Source organism: Macaca thibetana, chromosome 3, assembly GCF_024542745.1.
Source record: "Macaca thibetana thibetana isolate TM-01 chromosome 3, ASM2454274v1, whole genome shotgun sequence".
Taxonomy (NCBI): Eukaryota; Metazoa; Chordata; class Mammalia; order Primates; family Cercopithecidae; genus Macaca; species Macaca thibetana.
Genome location: NC_065580.1, coordinates 156,993,399 through 157,015,302, shown reverse-complemented (window position 1 = coordinate 157,015,302; position 21,904 = coordinate 156,993,399). Strand labels below are relative to the sequence as shown.

The following is a 21,904-nucleotide window of genomic DNA, read 5'->3' as shown; positions in this document are numbered from 1 at the left end:
CTGTCTCTGCCTCTGTTTCTGCCTCCAGGTAGTTTTGTGACCCTTTTGAGCCTCAGTGCTCTCGCCTTTAGTCAAATGAATGAGGCACACTAGTTTCTAAAGGCATTGTGAAGCCTAAAAGAGCCCTTCTTGTGCTCTGAGCTATCTCACCTCTGAAAACTGGTTATATACATCTGTACCGGGAATGTATGGATAAGGGTGGAACAAATGAAATGCATTTCTGGGGGCCAGATATTCCAAGGCACTTTGCGGTAGCCTTCTTCCTCCTCCTCTGCAACGCTTTGTTAGTTGGAGGCTGTGAACATGCAGATGCTTTCCCAAGTTTGTGGGAATGAAGGTGAATCACAGTTTTTGGGGCTTCAATCTCCTCTGGGGACACATAAAAAGGAACTTTCATCAATTTCTAACAAGGTTTGAGGTCTGCCTGGATAGAGCTGGATATTGATGCAAAAGTAAGAAGCAAAGGATGATTTCCTTGAGTTCGAGCAATTTCAATAAAAAACACAGAGACCAGACTTGCAACAACACTACAGTGTCAAAGAGCTGGTTCCCAAAGGGGAGCATAGAGTCCACCCATACGAGAGGCAGAAGAGATCTAACACTTTTTGAGTTTAATATTAATGTTGCAGCATGGTAATGAAAACTAGTAAAATAATCTCTCTTGGTAAATGAATCTTCACTCCCAAACGGCAACCAGGAAAAACCCTAAATAAATAATGTGAGACTGATATCAGAGGCCCATGTACAGGGATTCGATTACAATTCTTGGCTTGTACTCAGGGGGCCCTCATGCATTTTTTAAGAGCTCATCGATATTGTGATCCTTCTGCTTGCTCGTGAACTTTAAAAGCTACACTGAGGTATAAAAGTAGGGCTTTGACTTTGTTGAGGCTCATGATTGTTCTCAAATAAAGTAGTTCTGAATAAAAGTGGGATTGGAAAATCTTCCCTGTCCTTTAGGCAAGCGCAGAACTTAGCAACGGTTTTGGAGCACCCACTGTGGAACGATTCATGAGATCCAAAGATGGATACAGTTCCCACATGAGAGCCAGGAGGAACCACACATTGGGGACCACCTGACGCAGAACCCCGGCTGGGAGCTTGCCCTTGTTCTGCCATGAAGCTGACAGAGCTGTCTCTACAACAATGTGCATCTTCAATCATCCCACAGAAGGAGCTGAGTTAGCTGGAAATGAGAGAATTCCAGACAGAGTGAATGTGTATTCGTGGAGTTGTAGGAGGCCAGAAAGTTGAAGGCTGGAGACCAGGGGTCAAGGTTGGAGGCTGGAGACCAGGAGTCAAGGTTGAAGGCTGGAGACCAGGGGTCAAGGATGGAGGCTGGAGACCAGGGGTCAAGGTTGGATGCTGGAGACCAGGGGTCAAGGTTGGAGGCTAGAGACCAGGAGTCAAGACAAGGAAAACATGGCTGACCCCTCAGACGCCATGAGAGCAGCAGGAAGCCATGGAAGGAGGTTAAACAGGAGAAGGTTGACTCTTACTGGAGTTGATGGCTTGTTTCCCCTTTCTGGTTTGGGATACAGGATGCCTTAGGCCTTGGTGCCAGCAGAGTGTACAGGCGGCCACACTGGAAAACGATGGTCTTTGCTGTCTTCTTCTTACCTTTCTGTATGCCCCTGGGCCTTCATGGGGCTTTAGCTTCTCACAAGGCCTCACTGGGCTGTGTGTGTTTGTGTGTGTGTATGTGTGTGTATGTGTGTATAGGTGGCGACTGACCATCTTCTATGAGCTGGGCTCTGTATTACTTTTTGACCTTCTCAAGATTTGCCTGTCTCATGTCTTCAGAACCCATTGCCTGCAGTCTTTGATACACACTATTCTGATAAATGAATGAGACTGTGAGGCGTGTTAATTTAAGATATTAACCCTTTTATGCCTTAGGGTAATACCCAGTGTCTTTTTACTCAGGAGATATTCAATCAGTAGGTGTCCAATACACGAGTGTCGCATATTTGTGTTTTAACTGGGTCTGAGATGCCATGAATGTTCAGTTAGCCTGGGCAGCCTTCTCTCTTGTTGTCTGCAGCGCTGGAATCTGGGAGCTTCCTTCTGGTCACTCAGCAGGGACAACGAGGCCTCTACCCCCACATCACTGTTCTCTCAGGTACACTCCTCCCCCATCACTTTCCACCTCTCGAGGAACTGGCGCAGCCCAGGATTAGAACTGAACCCCAATAAGCTACCCAAGAAAAACAGTGAGGCTTTTAAGGGGCTCAGAAGTCAGAGAAAAGGCAATCAGAACACAGGGAATGCATATTCTGGAACAAGAGGACACAGACACCAGCCCAGCACCCGCAGCAAATACAGTGAACCAGCCAGACCACCGGACAAGGTCAGAGGTACAGGGGACGGCCTCTTGAACACAGTGGCAGGAGGCTGGGTGCGGAGTGGTGGCTGCAAAAGACCCAATGGACATATGTGCTACGCTTTTATTTCATGCAATGGGCTTAGAGTTCGAAGGTTGGGAACCCCTCAGAGCAGGTGCTACTGTTACCTTCTGAGTCTGAGGGGGAGCTATTAAGAAGACACTGAAATTCTACAAGAGCCCTTAAGAAGCTAAAATTGCAAATACTCCTCAGAGAGACCTGGTTTTCCAGCAGAAATCAGGATTAGCACATGCCAATATTTAGGTCGACATAGAGTGGGCGTGAACAGCAGTATGTGGAGGCTTTGTTGGATGGCCCCAGGGTTCTTTTAACCTAAAATTCTACGGGAGTGTTTGAAAGGTCATGTGTGTTTGGCAGTTCAGAGGGAACTCTTGATCCCTGTTGTGTACACCAAGCTCATTCCTTTCTCCTGGCCTTTGTCTTTGCTCAGCTCTCTGGACCACCAGAAGGATCTTTGCAGGGCTCTTTCCATCCCATCATTTACATCTCATTGCCTCAGAGACCTTTCTGGACCATTCTTTCCAAAATACTCCTCTCCCACGTTTTATCCCCTTCCTGGATTTGCGTCTCTGCCCAGCACTCACCATGGTCGGGAACGATACTATTTGTTTACTTGATCAGTGTCTGTCTCCCTTCCAGGAACAGAAGTGTCTTCAATGTGGATCTCTGTGGGTCTTGTCTATCACTGCATCCTCAGTTCCCAAAACAGGACCAGTCATTTAGTGTCCACTCAACACATGCATGGCAAAGAAACACAGGGAAGCAGGGAGGCTGAGAGGGAGGGAGCAAGCCTTCCTCTAGAAAACCCAGAGCAGTGCAGTGAGAATGTGTGTGCGTCTGTGTGTATCCATGCATAGGAGCATGTGCTTATGTGCCCACATACATGTGCATGTGTGTGAACATATATGTGTGTCCATGCATATGTGCATATGTGTGCACAAGTACCTACGCATCTGTGCTTGTGTGTGAATGTGTATGTGTGCATGCCTGTGTGTGCCCATGCACACATGTGTAGGCATCAAAGAGATTTTCATTTGAAAGGAGACCTTTACTATAATATTTATGATAAACGTTTCAAAATTGAGTTTTAGTGATGTGCAAAACAGGAGGAAGATGCCGGTGCCGAGGCCTGGCACCCCAGCTGCCTGAGCCAAGTCCTCAGGCAGTGAGGGAGATGTAGGTAAGTGAAGCTGGGAGTGGGGGTTATTTAGCTGTGAAGATTGGATTGCTGGTATCTTGTTTTGATTTAAGAGCCAACAAGAGAGATACACAGACTTCAGAGAGGGAAAACAGCATGGTCAAAATGACAACTGAGAATAAGGTGGCCAGCCTTGGTCAGAATAGTGCTGACCTGTGCAGAGGTAGGCTCTTTCTTCAGGTAAGGGCTCCTCCAGGAGCTCCTGGCCTCAGTGCATGCCTTGGGCCCCGCCTCTTACTCTCCACCCTCACACCCTCAGGAGAGAGTGATGCAAGATGAATGGATCCTAAATTTAAAATCCAGTAATTGTTTCGAATTACTGTCATTCAGTGAATTAACAAGTTGGCACCAGGCAGTGGCCCTTTCCCACTAAACAAAACAAAACTCAAATGCATTCCCCAAGGAAGGGGCTGAAACTCATAATGTTGTGTCTGGGGCCCAGAGGGCATGAGCACAGAGATCCCAAGGGGTTGATGCTTTCCCTACCGCTAGTGGGGCAGGCTGTGGTAGGGTGCACGTCTGAAGCTTGAAATTGAATTAAGTAGCTTCATGCAATGGCTTCTCTTGATGGCACAGGATAAACATCATGAATAAAGAAGCAGCAACAGTAATCCAAGAATGTTTGCAACAGGCTCAAAATGCTACCTGAAACCAAGAATGGGTACTGTAATCAAAGAATTGGAAGCCACCTTGACCCAGAGGAAAAAAGATGTTAAACTTTGCAGCTATTTCTCAGAGGAATAGAATTTTGTTTTCTGTTTGTAGAGATGGGAATAGTCATCCCTTATGGAAGAAGACAATAATTTGCTGCATTTTTAGGACTTGTAATTGTACAGGCAAATTCAAAATTCAGGTATCAGGAAAATTATAGCTAGATAATGCTGCCTCCTTTGTGGATAGCTATCCTTACTTCATGCGAGAGCACCCCTTTATCTGTTGAAGAGATGTCTTTTTTATTTGCTAAGGGCAAGAACAGAAAATAAGTCACTTTGATTAAAGGTGCTGAAAGTTGGAGTAGATTTAAATGTCCTTTTGTATTTGACTATTTCCAGTAATTGAAATATTTTCATTTTCACCAATTGGTTTTGTTGTCACAACCATAATATATTCATTCATACAATAATGTTTATGAAGCACCTACTATGTACCAGACACAGTGCCATATATGTGTATATTATACACACACACACTGGAGATACATATATATATATATATAGTTTTAAAAATGAATTAATACTATTGGATATTCAATAGTATTAATCCATTTATAAATATTTCTTGCATGATAGCTACTTGCCTATCAGGTATCTGCTAGACCTTGAGAAGGAAGTATGAAGATAATTCAGACATGTTTCCTATTTTTCTGAAGCCACAATCTGCTCAAATTCATGTAACTTGATCCCAATTTGCAGAGAATTTAAAAGTTTGGGGATCATAACTATTTGTACTGAAGACAGAAAAAATAAAAAGGGAAAGAGAACAAAAAGGACCATCAAAAAAGAAGCTCTAAGGCTGAGGAGAAATATATCAAGAGATTTGGAAGACTATAAACGGAAACAGATATATGACTGATATCACTTAGCGTGAAGAGGGCACATAGGAAAAGAATGTGATTTAAAAGCACAACTCAAGGAGCTGCTAATTGTATCACAGCCTCCAGTTAGCCGAAAAGTAAATAGGAACCTTGTATTTTGTGCCCAACGTTGAATTTAGTTGAATTATAAAGGAGCAATGGAAAGGCTTCCAAAGGCTGAAATATTTTCTAAAGCATATCAGATGTTCAATAATAATGCAGTCATCTAGGGTATATAAAACAAAGTTTGTGGACATTTGAACTTGCATTGATTTAAGAGATTATTCAAACCTGTATTTATAAAATCATGTTACTCTGAAAAGTATATTAAGACAATAGTAACTTAGCTATGATCTTCCATTGCTCTAATGGATCCAGGCAACAATGTCATGAGCAAAGGTCAAATTTTTAAGAGACAATCCAACAATATGAACAGCATGTCATCAAAAAGAAGCTTCAACCCTCTAATTATGTAAAGGCCTGCACAAATAGGACAGTCTTCTAACCTAGAAGCTCAGTCTGTGCCCTAAATCACACACAAAGGGAAAATGATGGCATGCTATCTCAGGTGGAAGCATAAAGTACTTAACTGGGTGACACACAATTGAGGTGGGTGCCTGCTAGGACTTCAGTGGTCACTGGAGAAAAATAAAAGCAAGAAGGAAGAGGCGGCCAGCAGTACAACTGGAGTCACCATGGGGATTCTAACAACCACAGCCACCAGACAGCGCCAGAAACAACAGCTAATATGGCTGAGCGCCTCCTCTGCTGACCTCTTCACCTGTGTTATGCTACGTGCATCTAACAGAAGCCCAGTACATAGTCACCAATGCCATTCCCATTTTACAGATGCAGGAACTGAAGCTGAGAACACCTATCCAATATGCCTACAGGCTCATTGGTCTTCTCTCTGGTCCTCCTCACATTCAGGCTGAACGGCTGCAGAAAGCCATGACATTTATCCTGCATTTTTCTCCATTTGCCTTGCAAATAAATGCCAACAATACAAAAAAAAAAAATAGTTGAAATAAAAACACCCACAAATAACAGCTCGTCTTTTCCCCTGAGGAGGTAGACAGAATGAAAATAAATGAAGCCATCATTCTTTATTGGATGCTGGCAAGAATCTTGAGCTGGTATGGAAGATTATTTGCTGGATAAACAATTCTTATTTTATATATTTTTATGCATCTCTAAAGCTCATTTCAGCTAGGCCTTATCCCATAAAACCCAAGGGAACTGCAGTCATTCAAAAGTGAAGATACGTTTTTGAAATGGAATCAGAACAGTGGTGTAGAAAATGGGTAAAATGGGAAATAAAACTGGATTCCATAAGAGTGGCTAGATAAGTCTGTGAAGGAAAGTCTACAGGCAGCTATTTCAGGGTGAAAAAGAAAACGTGGTTCTTCAGATGAGAACTACAATTGGCTGCCATACGTTGGATTCCATCTGAAGATGTGTTTTATTTGCCCTGTACAATGGTTTACAAATATCCAAGCCAACACTAAAAAAGCTGTGAATTTCCACAGAAAACCAAGATTTCTGGCTTCTCTTAAAACACAAGCCCACACTAAGGCCCCCATTTCCACTTGTGATCAGTTGGCAGGGTCCTGCTAGAGTCTTTTCCTTTAGACAGCAGTGAACTCTGAAATGGCCCATGTCCCCATCACTCCTCTGACCCGGTTCTTAGCCTCTGCATTCTATTATCCGCCAGGCCCTGCAGACCCCAGAATGTGCAGCTTTCTTTCACAACCCAGATGATTCACAGGTGTTCAAGTTGAAGACCAAACTACTGGCTGACCTAATGTTAGCCAGTTACCATCACCTTGTGTAATTCAGTGAGGCCAAGTCCCAAACACTGGCTACAGTAACACCTCTCCCCTTTCAGAAGCCCTCAGTGTGGCCGTTTTAAAATTCAGCCTTCCCATGTTTAACAGTCTTCCCCTCAAGCAGTCAGGGGCCTCCTTCTCTGCAATCAGGGCTTCCTGGGCTCTGTGACTGCTTGCTTAATAGAATACAAGAGAAATGATAGCTGTGTGTTTCCAGGCCCAACCTAAGGAAACTGGCTATTTCCACAGACTGTGTCTTGGGCCATTTGCTGCTAGAACCCAGCCACCATGCTGTGAGGAAGCTAAAGCACCTTGTGGAGAGGCCGGCACAGGGAGAACACAGCCAGGCCAGTGAGCCACTTTGGAAGTAGATGCCCAGCCCCAGGAGAGCCTCTGCAGCATGGCACCCTCACTAGACCCCACCCACATTTCAGATTCATAAAACAAGTGACTGCTGTAGTTTTAATCCAATGAACTTTGGGATGGTTTGTTATGCAGCCATCAATAAACAGAGCACCCATTTGGTCTGAACACTGAGAAGGGCTTTCATAGCAGATAAGGGAGAACCAGGAAGGTGCACTTCCCAAAGCGACGGCCCCCACGTGGTCTTGCTCACCTGGCCGATGTGCCTTTGGAACTGCCATATTCATTACTCTTCCTCCATCCTGAGGTTTGGGGGGAGATGCAGTGAACCTGCAGATTCCCGATTCGGAAGGGGTGCTGGAGGTCAGACTGTCCGTGTACTCATTTGTCCCTGCCGTCAACTGTTCGGATGACGTGTCTGATATGAAGCACTCTGTGATGGTGAACTTGGCGTGCCTCAGTTGCTCTTCCATCTTGGCGTGTTCATAGGCCCTGGCCAGTTCTTCGTAAGTGGAGGAGGCACTTTCTGTGGAGACCATGCTGCTTCTTGCTCGATCTACACCATGAAAGAGAAAAACAAGACGGACGACTCACCATCAGAAGTCTGAACCAACGGCATGGCCCTTCCTGGCTTGGGACCGTTTTCTTCCAGATCATGGTGGGACCTGGTAGGAGTTCTGGTTCCTTGTCAGAGGCTCCTGAGGCCAGCTTCACAAGCCTCAGCAGATCTGGCTAAGGAAAGCTTTGTTGCAACCAAATTACTGTAGTCAGATGTTCCAGCTTGGGACATTTCCATAAATAAGTAATGCATTCCCTCTAAAAAAGTCCTGCTTTTAGTGAAAACAGCAGGACTGGCAGCACCCCTCTCTCTGCTCCAACCTGCAAATGGATCTGTGCCCTAGAGACTCTTTAACTGGCATGAATGATTTGAGCTGCAGTTCAGCTTCTGGGGCCTCAGCTCAGGAAGGAAGATGTGACGATATTTAGAAATAAAGACGTGACATTGCACGGAAATTGGACACAAGTGCAGAAAGGTCCGCAACCCCTGGGATGCATCTTCTGTTGTGATTACCCTCTATGGGGACTAGAAAACCATCAGGACAAAAACCGGTGCCCACGTGCCTTTGAGCTGGGCCACATCATCTTGGTCAGGGAGATGTGTGCATTTCAAATGCACTAAAAAGTTTTAAGGTCACCTCTGCAGAACTCTGAGACTCTTCTAAGAGAAATCACAGCCATAAAAATAAATTCACATGGCGACGATCCACCTCTGGAACACTGTTTTTGAAGTATATCATCAAGAACAAAAGAAAAATGAGTATTAATATTTCCTACAGCTATTAGATTCAGATGTAATTTCTTTTCAAAATTTAAGGGGGAGTGGTGGGCAACCCACTGCTATTCTTAGGCCCTGTCTTCTCTCTGAAGTGAAAACTTGGTGGTTGATGGCATAGACCGAATGACTTACCTTATAAGCTACCCCTGTTTAATTGTCAAACAGATCAGCCTATGTTCCCTATAGAGGGTGCTGCGACCTCATCATGTAACTTCAAGTGCAGTGTCTTAATCCTGGAGAAGGTAGTGGGTCAGACGCACTCAGAGTGTAATCAGCAATTATCGCAATCACGGGGGTGCAAATTTAAAAATGTCTCTATTTCTCCCAGTGGGGTAGGAACTAAATGGAGAAATAAGCTTGGGTCTAAGATTCAGGACACCTGCAGAAGAGATGCAGTTTGGCTCTGTGTTGCCTTGTGTGGAGTAAAGGCTATGCAGTTGTATCGGTAACTGTTAGATAAACCGCTTAACAATTTGAAAGTGACCTTCAAAAGAACATCAGTAGGAGGGAGGAAGCCCTCTCTCCCCTCCCCAAGGAGACCACGAAGCTCGAGGTGTGGGGGCTGTGCTGGTCTCCAGGGATGGAAGAGGCAGCGTCAGGGCCTACCTGTGTCTTGCGAAGGGCTGACGCTGTAACTGTCGCTCTCTTTGTCTACTGATCCTGTAGCCCTGGGTGTTGGCAGCCTCCAGTCTGTGGTGAGAGTGTGTGCTGAGATGGTGGGGTGGGGTCTGTTGAGGGTCCACTGGCTGGCATAGCGGTTTCTCGCTGTGGGCCCAGCCTTGGCATTCCTCCTGGTGGTGGGATCTGTGAAGAGCCAAGAATTGTGTCTGTCTTTGTCTGCAGAGGAGTGTGGTCAGCTGAGAGCAAGAGCGGAGGTCAGTGCCACCCACTCAGCCCTGCTGACTTGCCCACACCCTCCAGGAAAACTTCCTTGACTTCTCCTGTGCAGAGGATACTTTCCCTTTCCTTTATGGCTTGAAACCTTCATCTGATACTTACGTGTTTAATCAGCCCTGAAAGGAAAAGAATACCCTACTTGGATTCAGAAGTTACATATTTGAGTCTTGTTCTTGGCCTTTAATAATGTTGTGATGCTTCTAAAAGCTAGAAATGGAATGAGGGGAGACTGACAACAATTACAGGACAAAACAAGAAAATTTCAGATAGTGATGAAGATTATAAAGAAAATACAACCAATTACTGTGCTAGAGAATGACTTGAGAGAGGTACTTCAGTTATGATGTTTGCAACCGTAATTAAATGAATGATGGTACAAAAAAAATAATGTTATGACCTGGGCATCATCATTTAACCTTCCTGGGCATCATCATCTTCTGTAACACAAGGAAGTTCAGCCCAATGTGTTCTCACACGACCTCCTTTCTACAACCTTAGGTGTTGTTTTGAGTGAATCATGTCCCCCCAAAAGATATGTTCATGTGCTAACCCCCAGGACCTCAGAATGTGTGATCTGGTTTGGAAACAGGGTCATTACAGATGAAATTAGCTAAGACGAGGTCATACTGGAATGGGGTTGGCCCTTAATCCACTATGACTGGTGTCCTTATAAGAAGAGAACACAGACACAGGACGGGAGAAGGCCATGGGATGATAGAGGTGGAGACTGGAGTGCTACAGCTGCAAGCAAATACATTTCTGTGCTGTGAAGCCACCCATTTGGTGGTACTACGTTAAAACAGCTCTAGGAAATTAATACAGATGTTGCCTGTATTTTTGTTTCTCATATTGCTACTCACTGTTTTAATGATGACTGTTTTATTCATTAAATTGAAAGCTCCTAGAGCAGAGGGACCATATTATTATGTCCCAACTCTCCTTAAGCTCCTTGCGTATGATAACACATCCCTTTAATGGAATTGTCCTAACTTTAACACAGACACCTTGGGTTATTTAATATGGAGAACAAAGGGTTAAGCTGGTGCCAGATGGGTTTCATTTTCTCTAAATCTGGAACCAAAGGCAGCAAGTCGATGGGGCTGGTGAGCTAAGAAGAAGGATGTTCCACCAGCAGAGACTGTCAGGTATCAGAGTGGGCTACGACATTGCCTTTTCCAGAATTCTGTGGAAAACGAGAGAGGTTCAGTTACCTGGAATGATTTTTTGGGGGCTCCAGCCTGGAGGCATTCTAAGGTCCTAGATGGGTCTTTTCTACCTTTGAATTCTCTGCTTCTCAAAGAGCAGTTTGGTGCAGTCATATTTCAGTATGGTCTGGCCACTTCTAAACCCAGCAGACTGTATTCACTGTTGGGCCCTCACAAAGTTTCAAAGGAGCAAAACTGACAGGGCCAGCCTGTAATGTTATTGCACTGATTTATTTATGTGCTTTCATGAGTCTGGCAGTGTCTCCAGGGCAGGGGCAATGGTATCTCTCTTTGGATCCATCCATAGAACCTACAATAATCCCTGACATACAGAGTTTTCTGAAGGAATTCATAGACCTAGGGTTACTTTATGAAGGCAATGGAAGCTCAGAGAGAAGTGACACAGCTGTTAAGTGATAAAACTATAACCCACACCTTCTGCCTTTTCAGTTCAGATAATGCCTGTTACTTGACCACATATGGCCAAATCCTGAGTGTCTAAGTTTCCTAGTACAGTGTCTACATGACCCTGGCTTGCTTATAATTCCATGTTGGAACTTGAAAGGCTAACACTGGGAAGGTGCAATGACTTTGTTTTTAAATGGAAGATTTCCTCATTGCAAGTTTCTAGTTAATTGGACTTTGAACCTAATCTATCATTCTGTGTTGCTGGAGAAGCACGTTAAGATGGCAGCCAAAGAGATAGATTTTAAGATTTCCTAAATCATCAGAATACTCAATCTTGGTGAATATTCTCTGGGGCATTGATTTTAAGACACATTTCATCCCTTACTTGCACAATTCCATGGAAGACTTCATTAGAAGATATTTTTTGGCCTTGATGAAAATGTAAATGAGTTATGCTGGAGCTCTACACAACCAGGTATGAATGATAATTGGGTTTCTTCACCGAAATGCTAGGAAAGAGGTCCTCAAAAAGACAGAAAAACATTATCATGGGTAAGAGGCTAAATGTCTTCCAGGCACTATCGACTTGATAAGTGGAGCTTAAATAACTGGAGCTTGTTATTTAAATGCTAATGAGTTTTTTCCAGAAAATTACCCAGTCCCTTACATAAGTTTTGAAAATTTTCATTTTTATTCTTCTTTAAGTTTCTTGCAACTACAACTGTTGCAGCTCATTCTGAGCAGGTTTACGTCTGGCATGGAAGTTGGAGGGTGGTTGGGGGGTATAGTTTGCTAGTCCCACTTCAAGGATACAATTATTTCCTCCAATCCCCCAAACCTCGACCCTCGCTGCTTCTCCTTGAGCTCACTCCCCAATGGTGGGGCAAAGATCTTCACTGTCATAGCCCCTTTCCTCATTAAGATCACCCTATTTGGAAAATTCCATGGGAAAGTCGCACATGTCAGCCTTGATTCAAAGCCAGGTCTCTTTTCAAGTTAATTTTGTTCGTAATCTCTTTTTTCTAGATAAGAACAGTTTTACTGGTGGCCTGATAATGTTGAAAATATAGGTCAGGATATTAGTTTCCTTAAATCACAGCCCTCTGTTCTGTTCTGCGGGAGGCAGGCATCCTAGGATCAAAATTGTCTCAGTATGTAGAATACTGAAGTATTTGACACATTTATTTTTTAATAATTGGGTTTTTACAGCCATTGTTTTGTACCTGAACTGAACTCTGCTGTATGATAATGCCTAAGATAGCAGCTAAAATACAATTTTTACTTGGATTCCATGGGTAGCCTTTTTTGTATAACTTACTAGCTCATCTACTAAGCAAATAAACGCTGGGATTTACTGCCCCTTCATGGAAAGTATTTTGTTAGGCTCCCAGCATCCTAACATAAATAAAACCCGGTGATTAAGCATCACGCCTGCCCAGCAGCCCATGAGTTGGAGGGCATGGGATATAAATAGCTCATGGCCTTTCAACCTGGGGTCTGAACCCTAATTAAGCTTCTGCCCATTGAATCAGATTATTTTAATTATCCCGAATTTGGGATGACAGAGGATTTTGTAGATAATAGGGTTACAGAACGTGTCATGTGTACTGGGATCATGCTTTTAATCTGCTTTCGTCCGTGCCATTGGTTTCCATATCTTGTAGTTGTGGAGGTCCAGCTTTACATAACAAATTTATTAACTGTCTCATAGAGAGGATGAAACTGGGAGATCTGAACAATCCCTCATGTAACTAACAAATATTTATCTAGCACTTATTACATCCTGGACCACTGGATGCACCTCACCCACCCCAGGTATTTCCCTCAGGGCCATTGCTAGTCCCATCCTGGGTGACAGAAGGCATTTTGTTTTGTTTTTTTTTTTTTCAGAGTCTCAACAGTAAAAATTCGAGTCCATGTTGTAAGCTTTTGTCATTGAATGTGCATATGTGTGAAGTCAATTCTTTAGTCTCTACATATCCTATATGTAGCATCTCTACCTAAAGGCAATGTAGAATGACTGAGAATGAGAGCTTTGGAATTAGGCTGCCTGGACTGGAAGTTCATATTCACTACTCCCTGGCTGTGTCACTGGCCAAGTGACCTTGTCAGACCTGCCTAATCCCCTAGTCTCTGAGACTGGGTGATGTCATCACCCACCTTAAGAGCTGTCGTGAAGTTTGAATGAGATTAATGTGCCCAAGTGCTCTGGGCACAAGGGGCAGGCTCAGCCGGCCCCGCCTATGATTCCTGTGCAGCAAACATGACTCAACATCTTTTTTTTTTTCCATTCCCATTGTTGCGATCTCAGAACATGATGGCTGATTGGTATTTATCCACTACATGCCTGTGTCAGACACTGTGGCTGGTATGCAGATGAGGACATGAATAGAGTCCTAGTTTTCCAGTGTATTATAATCCACAGGAGAGTCAGAGAAGTAATCAGTGCAGCAGAACAGCCAAGGGACGTGTTTTCACACACTGACAGAGATAAATAGCAAATTGTTATGATTTCTCCCACCCTTATAAGAATCTGTTGCAACCCTCTGGCAAACTAATAAAATGCCTAGAAACGTAACTTCTACAATGCAGTCATTCTGGTGTGCAAGCAACATGTTTTAGATGCTCTTCTTAAAAATAAAGAATGCTTGCAATGACAACACAGTCCTAACATATAAAATAGAATCATGATGTCTTTTCTAGCTGAGAAAATAGAGAATACAAATGAATCTCTGCAAATATGCCCAACTGCAGTGAGAAGAACCTGCTCCATGGAATTCACTGAGGTAGAAACACCTGGGCAGAGGTGAGAAGCTCTGGTGCAAGAAGCTAGTGGGGGAACTGTGCTTCAGAAAGTTCATGAGTTTCAGACTCTTGAACCCACTGTGGGGCCAGTCACCCATCATTTCTAATTCTAAATAAAACATAGAGTGTTGTCAGTCCCTCGTACTGTGGTTTTTAAGGAACATTTAACAAAAAAATGATCCAGAAGATCTTTTCCTAACACAGAGGGTTCCGCAAGTGCTAAATGAATAAGCTCATTTTGGAGAGTGAGGGGGGAACCAGAGATTGATGCATGCATTTGAGTAGATTTGCTTGATGTTGGTAAACATCATTTAGTGAAATTCATCACAAAGGAAACAAACATTGTTCTATAAGCTGCAGTGTTTCCCTGTGATCATCAGGCTAAGCCCCAAGGACAGCATCTCAGCACTCTCAGAATGAAATACACCTGCCACACGCTGGCTTAGGGTAGGTACCCTGCAAGATGAGGACAGCTGTTTCTCTGTCTCACCTTTTCCTTGGCTTTCACTGTGCTCCAGTGCCAACTTCCATGCTCATCATGCGGGGAACCTTGGGAGCTTTTCCCTGCCGCCCCCTCTGCTCCCGCTGTGGCTCTGATCTTGTTTCATGTCTTCTCCTCACTGGAGGTCTTCTCGAATGACTTGGACCCAAGACAGCCCCTCCCACTGCTCCACATGCCCGCTGACTCACCATGGCTTCATTCTCTTTCTGTCTAGGACTTACCGAGACATGAGAAACACTTTAGCTCCATGTCTAACGTCTGCCCCCTGACTAGAATGAAATGAATGTCTTTTTGTGTCTTACTCATGGTGTATCTCCATCACACAGCACTGAGCCATATATGTAAAGTGAAACCTGAATAAATATTTTTGAAAGCTGAATGAATGCATTAACATTCCCAGCCCTGCTTCCAACTGTATAGCCATGAGATATACACACGTCTCTCCCATGTGCATCCTGCCTGCCACTCACTGACCACTGGTTTACAGTATCTGCTGTGACTCAGGTTCATGTCTCTGTTGATATTTTACATGCCAACAAATCAACTTCTCCATTATTCTGGGGCTGACCATGCAGCCGGAAGGTTGCCAGTGCTTTTGTTTTGGGCTGCTTCTTCTCCTGTCTTAACTATTTATGACTAGCTTTATGCATTCTCGGCTGCTAGCTGACCATTGAAAGGAAAGTAGAAATGCACGTTGCTTTTTACCTGGCAGGAAGAACTGATGTGCTGGAGGGGTCCTGCCCTGCTGCGTTACACACAGGAAACATTTCTAACCCTTGCGGCAGTGTTTCTCAATGTGGGGTCCAAACAGCCAGCATTAGAATCACCCAGGGTATCTGTCACCATGCAGATTCTTAGGCCAGAATCTCTTGGTGGAGGCCTGGAATTGATATTTTAAATAGGCACCAGGTGATCCTGATGCATGTAAAGGTGGAGAATGAGACCCAGGGCATCTGCTCTGTTGTCTCTTTTGCCTACTCTTCCGCTACCGTTTCTAACAGAATGCTGAAGCCAAGGCTGCATCGCTCTAAAAATCGAATCCTTTCAATATCTATAACTTTTTCTGATGTAGCAGCAAAAAAGTGGCTCTTAAACCCATTGGAGCAGTGTCTTGAAGTAGCAGCAAGCCACACCAGGCAGTTCACAGTGGAGAAGCCAATGGCTGAAGAGACGTCAAAGTCCTTGAATCTTTTTTTTTTTTTTTGAGACAGAGTCTTGCTCTGTCACCCAGGCTGGAGTGCAGTGGTGCAGTCTCGGCTCAATGCAAGCTCTGCCTTCCGGGTTCACGCCATTCTCCTGCCTCAGCCTTCTGAGTAGTTGGGACTACAGGCACCTGCCACCAGGCCGGCTACTATTTTGTATTTTTAGTAGAGACAGGGTTTTCTCCGTGTTAGCCAGGATGGTCTCGATCTCCTGACCTCGTGATCTGCCCGCCTCAGCCTCCCAAAGTGCTGGGATTACAGGCGTGAGCCACTGCGCCCGGCCTGAATCATTTTTTAAGAGCAAGGCTCCGGCACACACCCCTTTGCAAAGCTAATTCCCACTCATATCCCGTTTATGTCTTCAGAATGTACTAATGTGATCAAAGAAGAAAGGGGGGAAGAAGATTAGACAAAAGGAAGAGGTAAAAGACTTCTTTCGAATGTAGAATGTTCTTGAAAACATTTTTTAAATGAATTTCAATGCCTGCTGAAACTGTTTTCTGTATATTACAATGTTATTTTGTAGGCAACGGGTTTACTTCATAAAGCTCACTGCATTTTGCAAATGCTTCTCAAGCTAGGATTTATGAAGAATAGCTTTTAACATTATAATATTTATTTTTCTAATAATAACACACTAAGAATGTAAATTTTTGCAAAGAAATTGATTCGAGATTTGAAAGCTAGACATCAAAGCTTCCAAAATGATAATAATCAGGACATTAATTTCTCAGTCTGTAAAGAGATTTAGGAACAATTCCAATTATGAAGAAATAAGAATATCTAATTAATAAGCTCTACATACATATTAGGGGATTCACCTTCATTGCAGTAATTAATTTCCATATATTATGGATGCAAATATTAATAACAGAATCCAACATAATCTTCACATTAACCAGAACTATAATTTTTCTCAAACAGCATGTTTAGGGGGAAAAGCATAAGCTTTGGGGATAGACAGGTCTGTTGCTGAATCTTGGTTTTACTACTTATGTGTGCAACTTTATGCATTTGCATAATTTATCTGAGGCTACAGTTTTCTCATCTGCAGAATAGAGGCTATGATACCGACTTTATGAGTAGGTATCTTACAGGATTGTTGCAAAGATAACTTGCATGACATCATCTTTCTATCCCAATACTGGCACACGGCAGATACACACTAATGTGGATTACCTTCTTCCTTTTCTGTGTTGCCTAAATTAAAAAAAAAAAATACATGTACCTGAAATTTCTAGCACTTTTTATAGTAAACCAATACTAACAGTAATTCAACTGACATGATAATAGCCAAGATCCATCCATAACAGCTCATTATCCCAACTAGAGATGTTGTTATACCCATTTGTTTCTCAGGCACAGGTATGAAAAGCCACACATTTTCATTTGAGAGAGAAAGAGCATTACTATGTTTTCAGCGTTGTTAACACCCACACATTTTAAGTGTTGTTGACCACTCACTCGTTCCCGGCCGAGCATCTGAAACATCCACTAAGGGCCCAGTGGCCTGAGACACCGATTGGTAATGGACCGTGTGAGTGACCGTCAGGGACTTCTGCTTCGCTGCCTCTCCAAAGTCAGCATCCGTCAACAGAACCGTGGAGCGATCATCTACAGAACGGCAGGAACACAGACAGAAAGCCAAACACGTTTACCTCCCTTCCAACGACTCCCTGGCCTTTTCTCTCCTGAGGCACTTGTGTTACTGTTAATGACAACCACAAGAATAGCCTCATCTAAAGTGACAAAAATGATTGCAAATTCAAGCACTGAATCAGCATTACTCTAGAGTGCTAGGAATAGAAGCTTCTTCCTTGTGCCATGTTGCTGTGCTGCACCCATCAACTCGTCATTTACATCAGGTATAACTCCCAATGCAATCCCTCCCCCCTCCCCCCTCCCCATGATAGGCCCCGGTGTGTGATGTTCCCCTTCCCAAGTCCGAGTGTTCTCATTGTTCAGTTCCCATCTATGAGTGAGAACATGCGGTGTTTGGTTTTCTGTTCTTGTGATAGTTTGCTAAGAATGATGGATTCTAGCTGCATCCAAGTCCCTACAAAGGACTCAAACTCATCCTTTTTGATGGCTGCATAGTATTCCATGGTATATATGTGCCAGATTTTCTTAATCCAGTCTGTCACTGATGGACATTTGGGTTGATTCCAAGTCTTTGCTATTGTGAATAGTGCTGCAATAAACATACGTGTGCATGTGTCTTTATAGCAGCATAATTTATAATCCTTTGGGTATATACCCAGTAATGGGATGGCTGCACGTTATGCACATGTACCCTACAACTTAAAGTATGATAATAATAAATAAATTAAAAAAAAAAAAAAAAAAGAAGCTTCTTCCTAGGGGTTGGTTTTGGGAGCACTGAGCTAAGAAGAACCATGACTACGCAGAGAAGGAGCTCTTCCTTCTCTTTGCGCTTGGTTTTTCATTAAGCTAACATTGATGTGAACTCTGGATTTATGTGTTTGTCAAAAGCTTCTCTGAGACATCATCTGCAGCGCCAGCCCCCTCACCAGTGATGAGGCTGTCAGTGAAGATGGATCCCTTTGGCTGCTGGGAAGCTCTGTTTGCAGGACTAGAAAATCGCCACTGCAGTTCTCTCTACTGAGGCTTGCTCTTATTCTGAACTTGGCAAATGTTTGGAGGCGAAATAAAGAGAAGAAAACATGCCAGTCTTCAGAGCTTATTGATTCCTCTATTTTAAAGGACTCAAGGTATGTTCCTTTCCTTCCCACCTCCTGTAAGCTTTAATCACTCTAGAACATCCATTAACTGACTTCTCCTACGTGATTCACTTGTCAGACTTCCCAAGTCCTACTGCCGTGGGCACTTGAAGGTGAGCAAGGCAGGAGCCTGGGTTTGGATGGGTTCTGGGCATCTCAGTCTTTGGAGCAGGAGCCGCTGTTTGAGCTGGGTCATTATTTGGTGGTCCAGGGTTCTCATTACTACCTCGTGATATGTTCCATACTTTTTAAAGAGCTTTTTTACTCCAAGGGAGACTTTGGCTAGGATATATAGATTTTTCATAAATTTTCAAAGACTGCAGCCCAGGATGCTGTTGCTGGGAGTTTATCAGTCAGCAGGGACCACGCTGCAGCCTGCCCTGACACTGCAACAGGGATGCGAAAGTCGTAAACAACACAGCTCGACGCCCATGCCCAAAAAAGGCTCTGAACAGAATGAACCTTACAAAATCCAATTACTCAGGCTCTGGCAGGAAAGGAAAGCCTCCGAAGTTAGAATAAAATTTCTTGGCAGAGAAATAGAGGAAAGGCTGCCAAGATGTCTGTGAGTATCCCAGCGTGTGGTGCGGTGAGGGTGGCACCACAGCAGGAGCCAGGGCTTGGCCTGGAGGTCCGGCCCCGTGGCGGTCACTTGACTCCTCCAAGAGGGTGGCTCTTCCACAGAGACAGTGTCCTACAAGTGGACCCAGCACCAGAGGCTCCATGTCTACATTTGTTTTTCATTAATGATGGGAAGTATCACAGTTTCTAGCATGCAGGCCTTTTTAGATCACACCAGATGATCTGTGGGGCTGGGTTACACACTTTTCATGGAAAATTTTGGGCACCCATCTGATCATGAGGTTAACCATTCATACTAGTTGGAAATTAATGTCACTGTAATATTGGATTCTTGTAGTCAGAGCCTGGAGCATTTTAAAGCACCACAGTTCTACTTCCCAGTAATTAGAAAATGCCATCGACCAATTGTTAGGCATCACAAGGAGGTCAAGGGCTCTCGCTGATAGATGATCCTGCATGGACTGGGATGGATCTCTGGCTAAGGGTCATATTTACAAATGGAAATGACTGGCAGAATTTCTCTGGTGTTAAGCCCCCAGTGACAAGCTCCTAGCAGGCCATAGACCACTCATGGCATCTGCCTATCTATTTTCATAGCCATATGTAGGATTATTAACTCTAGTGAGGCGCATTTAGCAAATACTGTAACCGTGTTATATAACCATGGTGACCTCCACAAGCTATGTAACCTCTCTACGTCTCAGTTACAAAAGAACCTTTTCCTATGTTGGCTGGAAGGGTTAAATTAAACAATGCATATAAAGGGCTTATAAAATTACATGGTCAAAGGAATTACATTCTGATTTTTGAAATTTTTTCAAAGGAAATTTTTAGTTTTAATGCCCAATCTACTGGGTGAAACAAAAGAGATTCCAGGTCTACCTTTCCCTTTCCCAAAAAAAGATTATCAAAAGCAAAACATAGTAGCTTATCCCTTATCCTGATATAAGCAAGCTAATAAAATCTTGTGTACTTCAGGGCAGGTAGTGCCTCCTCATATACATGGTTTAACTGAAGCGTTTCACTGAAGTTAGCCCATCAAGAGCCACTTTGGACTTGACCAGTCTTGCTTTAAGTGCTGCTATGCCTGGACCAAATGCGACTCCAGCTAGGAGAACCCAGGCCTTAGAATTTAGGAGCCATTAGGTCAAGATGTCGCCAGTGGTGGGCGGGGCAGCAGAAGGGCAAGGGTTGATGGAGGAGGTGTGCTGCTCACGTGGCCTCTTACCACTGCCTTCCTGGCAGGAGGCAGCCGGGCTATGTGCTGAGTCAGGCAGTTTATACAGACCACAAGGAAGGGTTGCCCTGGAACCCATGCCAGCCAACACCTTCCAAAACAAACATAGCCAGGTTTGAAAAGAGGCAGCCTTGGAGCCTGCCTCAGAGGGTTTCCATGGGCACTTAAAAGCTTGGGTAACTTCTGGTTGAGGCTTTCTTGGAAGCAGCCTGTTCGTGTGGAAGCAGGTGGCCTGCTGCTGTGCTAGCTGTCACTGGAGACAGACAGCACGGTGGTGAGTGTGGCCAGGTGGGGAACCTGGTTCTGCGCCTGTCTCTGTGACCTTGGAATGCTACACAGACCTCTCCACATCTTGGTTACAAAAGCAAGACTTCTTTCATAGGTTGGCTGAAAGGTTAAACTAAGTAATGCACACGAAGTGCTTACAAAAACTATGTGACATTTACAGAATTCTCAATACATGTTAGCTATTCTTCTCATTATTATTGGAAAGGAAATATAAGGTATTTCACTCCAGAATAAATAGAATAATCGAGGGAGGCAGTGTGGGGTAATGGACTTCAGGTGGAAAGAGGCTGGGAAGAGTGAAGACACCTGGGTTCTGGGTGAACAAGCCAGGAAACCTCCAGGTGGCTGTTCTGAAACCCTAAGACTAGGGCCCTGGTGTTTTTTTCCAAAGTGCTGCTGGGGAAACAGCTGCAGGATGTTTCTGGGGCATGGGTGTGGGGGAAGATGTCCTGTACAAAGACATGTGTTTGTTTAAGTGTTAAGTATAGTTTAAAAGTTTTCTTTAAGGACGGCTTGCGTTATCAGAGTTGATGAGGGGGGCACAGAGTGGATTTTCAACCTGGGGCTTTAGAGTGCAGGCCTTCTGGATTGATGTGTATTTGATTACAGATGTTTATTCCTTGGAGTGGCATCCATAGCCTCCCCTGGAAAGATCCCAAATGGATCAGAGCTGGGGGATTTCTGTCCCAAATGCCTGGAAATGAATGGCATATTGGCATATATGGTGGTAGATATAAGTCAAATTTTCTGCACATTTGCTGGTACTTACCCTTCTTCACAAGAACAATTCTCTGCTTTCTAGCTTTTGTACTCATGTAGCCTTCAAGACACTCTCCTGTCTAATATTTCCCACACCCTGGGGTTTGGATTGAGACGGCATGGCTGTGGCAGCCACTTTCTGTAAAGTGGCAAATAGGGCACCTTACCGATGGTCTCCATTGTGTCTCTCTCTTCAATCAAAAGCTGAGCCCTGGGAATGTCGATGTGCATTCGCAGGGTTTGCTGCTGCTTGCTTAAGGTATCTGAAGTCCGGGTATTCTTACTGGGAATAAAATGGGGGAATGCATTAACAAATCCAGTTCAGTGTTAACATTCTACCAACATGGACCTGTATACCAACTTAGTTTATTGTCTAAATATACAATACCTTGTGGGGAGGGGAACAGAAAAAGTACATACTATGAAAATGTTTCCTTCATTCAAATGTTATTTATTAATATTAAATTTCAGCTGGCTGGGGAGTTTCAGAAAATACAAATTGTCAGTAGAGACTGGCTCTACATCAATAGAATCTTTAGAAAGTTCTCATTTCTTGTGTAAATGCTAAATGAAA

At 43.8% G+C, this 21,904-nt stretch overlaps 1 protein-coding gene across 2 annotated transcripts in view; it reads right to left on the bottom strand.

Annotated features, from left to right (window-relative positions):
• The window catches only part of DSCAM (DS cell adhesion molecule), an 861,731-nt gene that overhangs the window by 11,701 nt on the left and 828,126 nt on the right, over positions 1-21,904 (bottom strand). For both annotated transcript variants that reach the window (XM_050784546.1, XM_050784547.1), the window contains 4 exons: positions 21,498-21,613; positions 17,188-17,337; positions 9,311-9,508; positions 7,622-7,924 (listed from right to left, as the gene is read on the bottom strand). In XM_050784546.1, the coding sequence (XP_050640503.1) occupies positions 7,622-7,924; positions 9,311-9,508; positions 17,188-17,337; positions 21,498-21,613 (767 nt within the window). The remainder of the gene's footprint in view (positions 1-7,621; positions 7,925-9,310; positions 9,509-17,187; positions 17,338-21,497; positions 21,614-21,904) is intronic.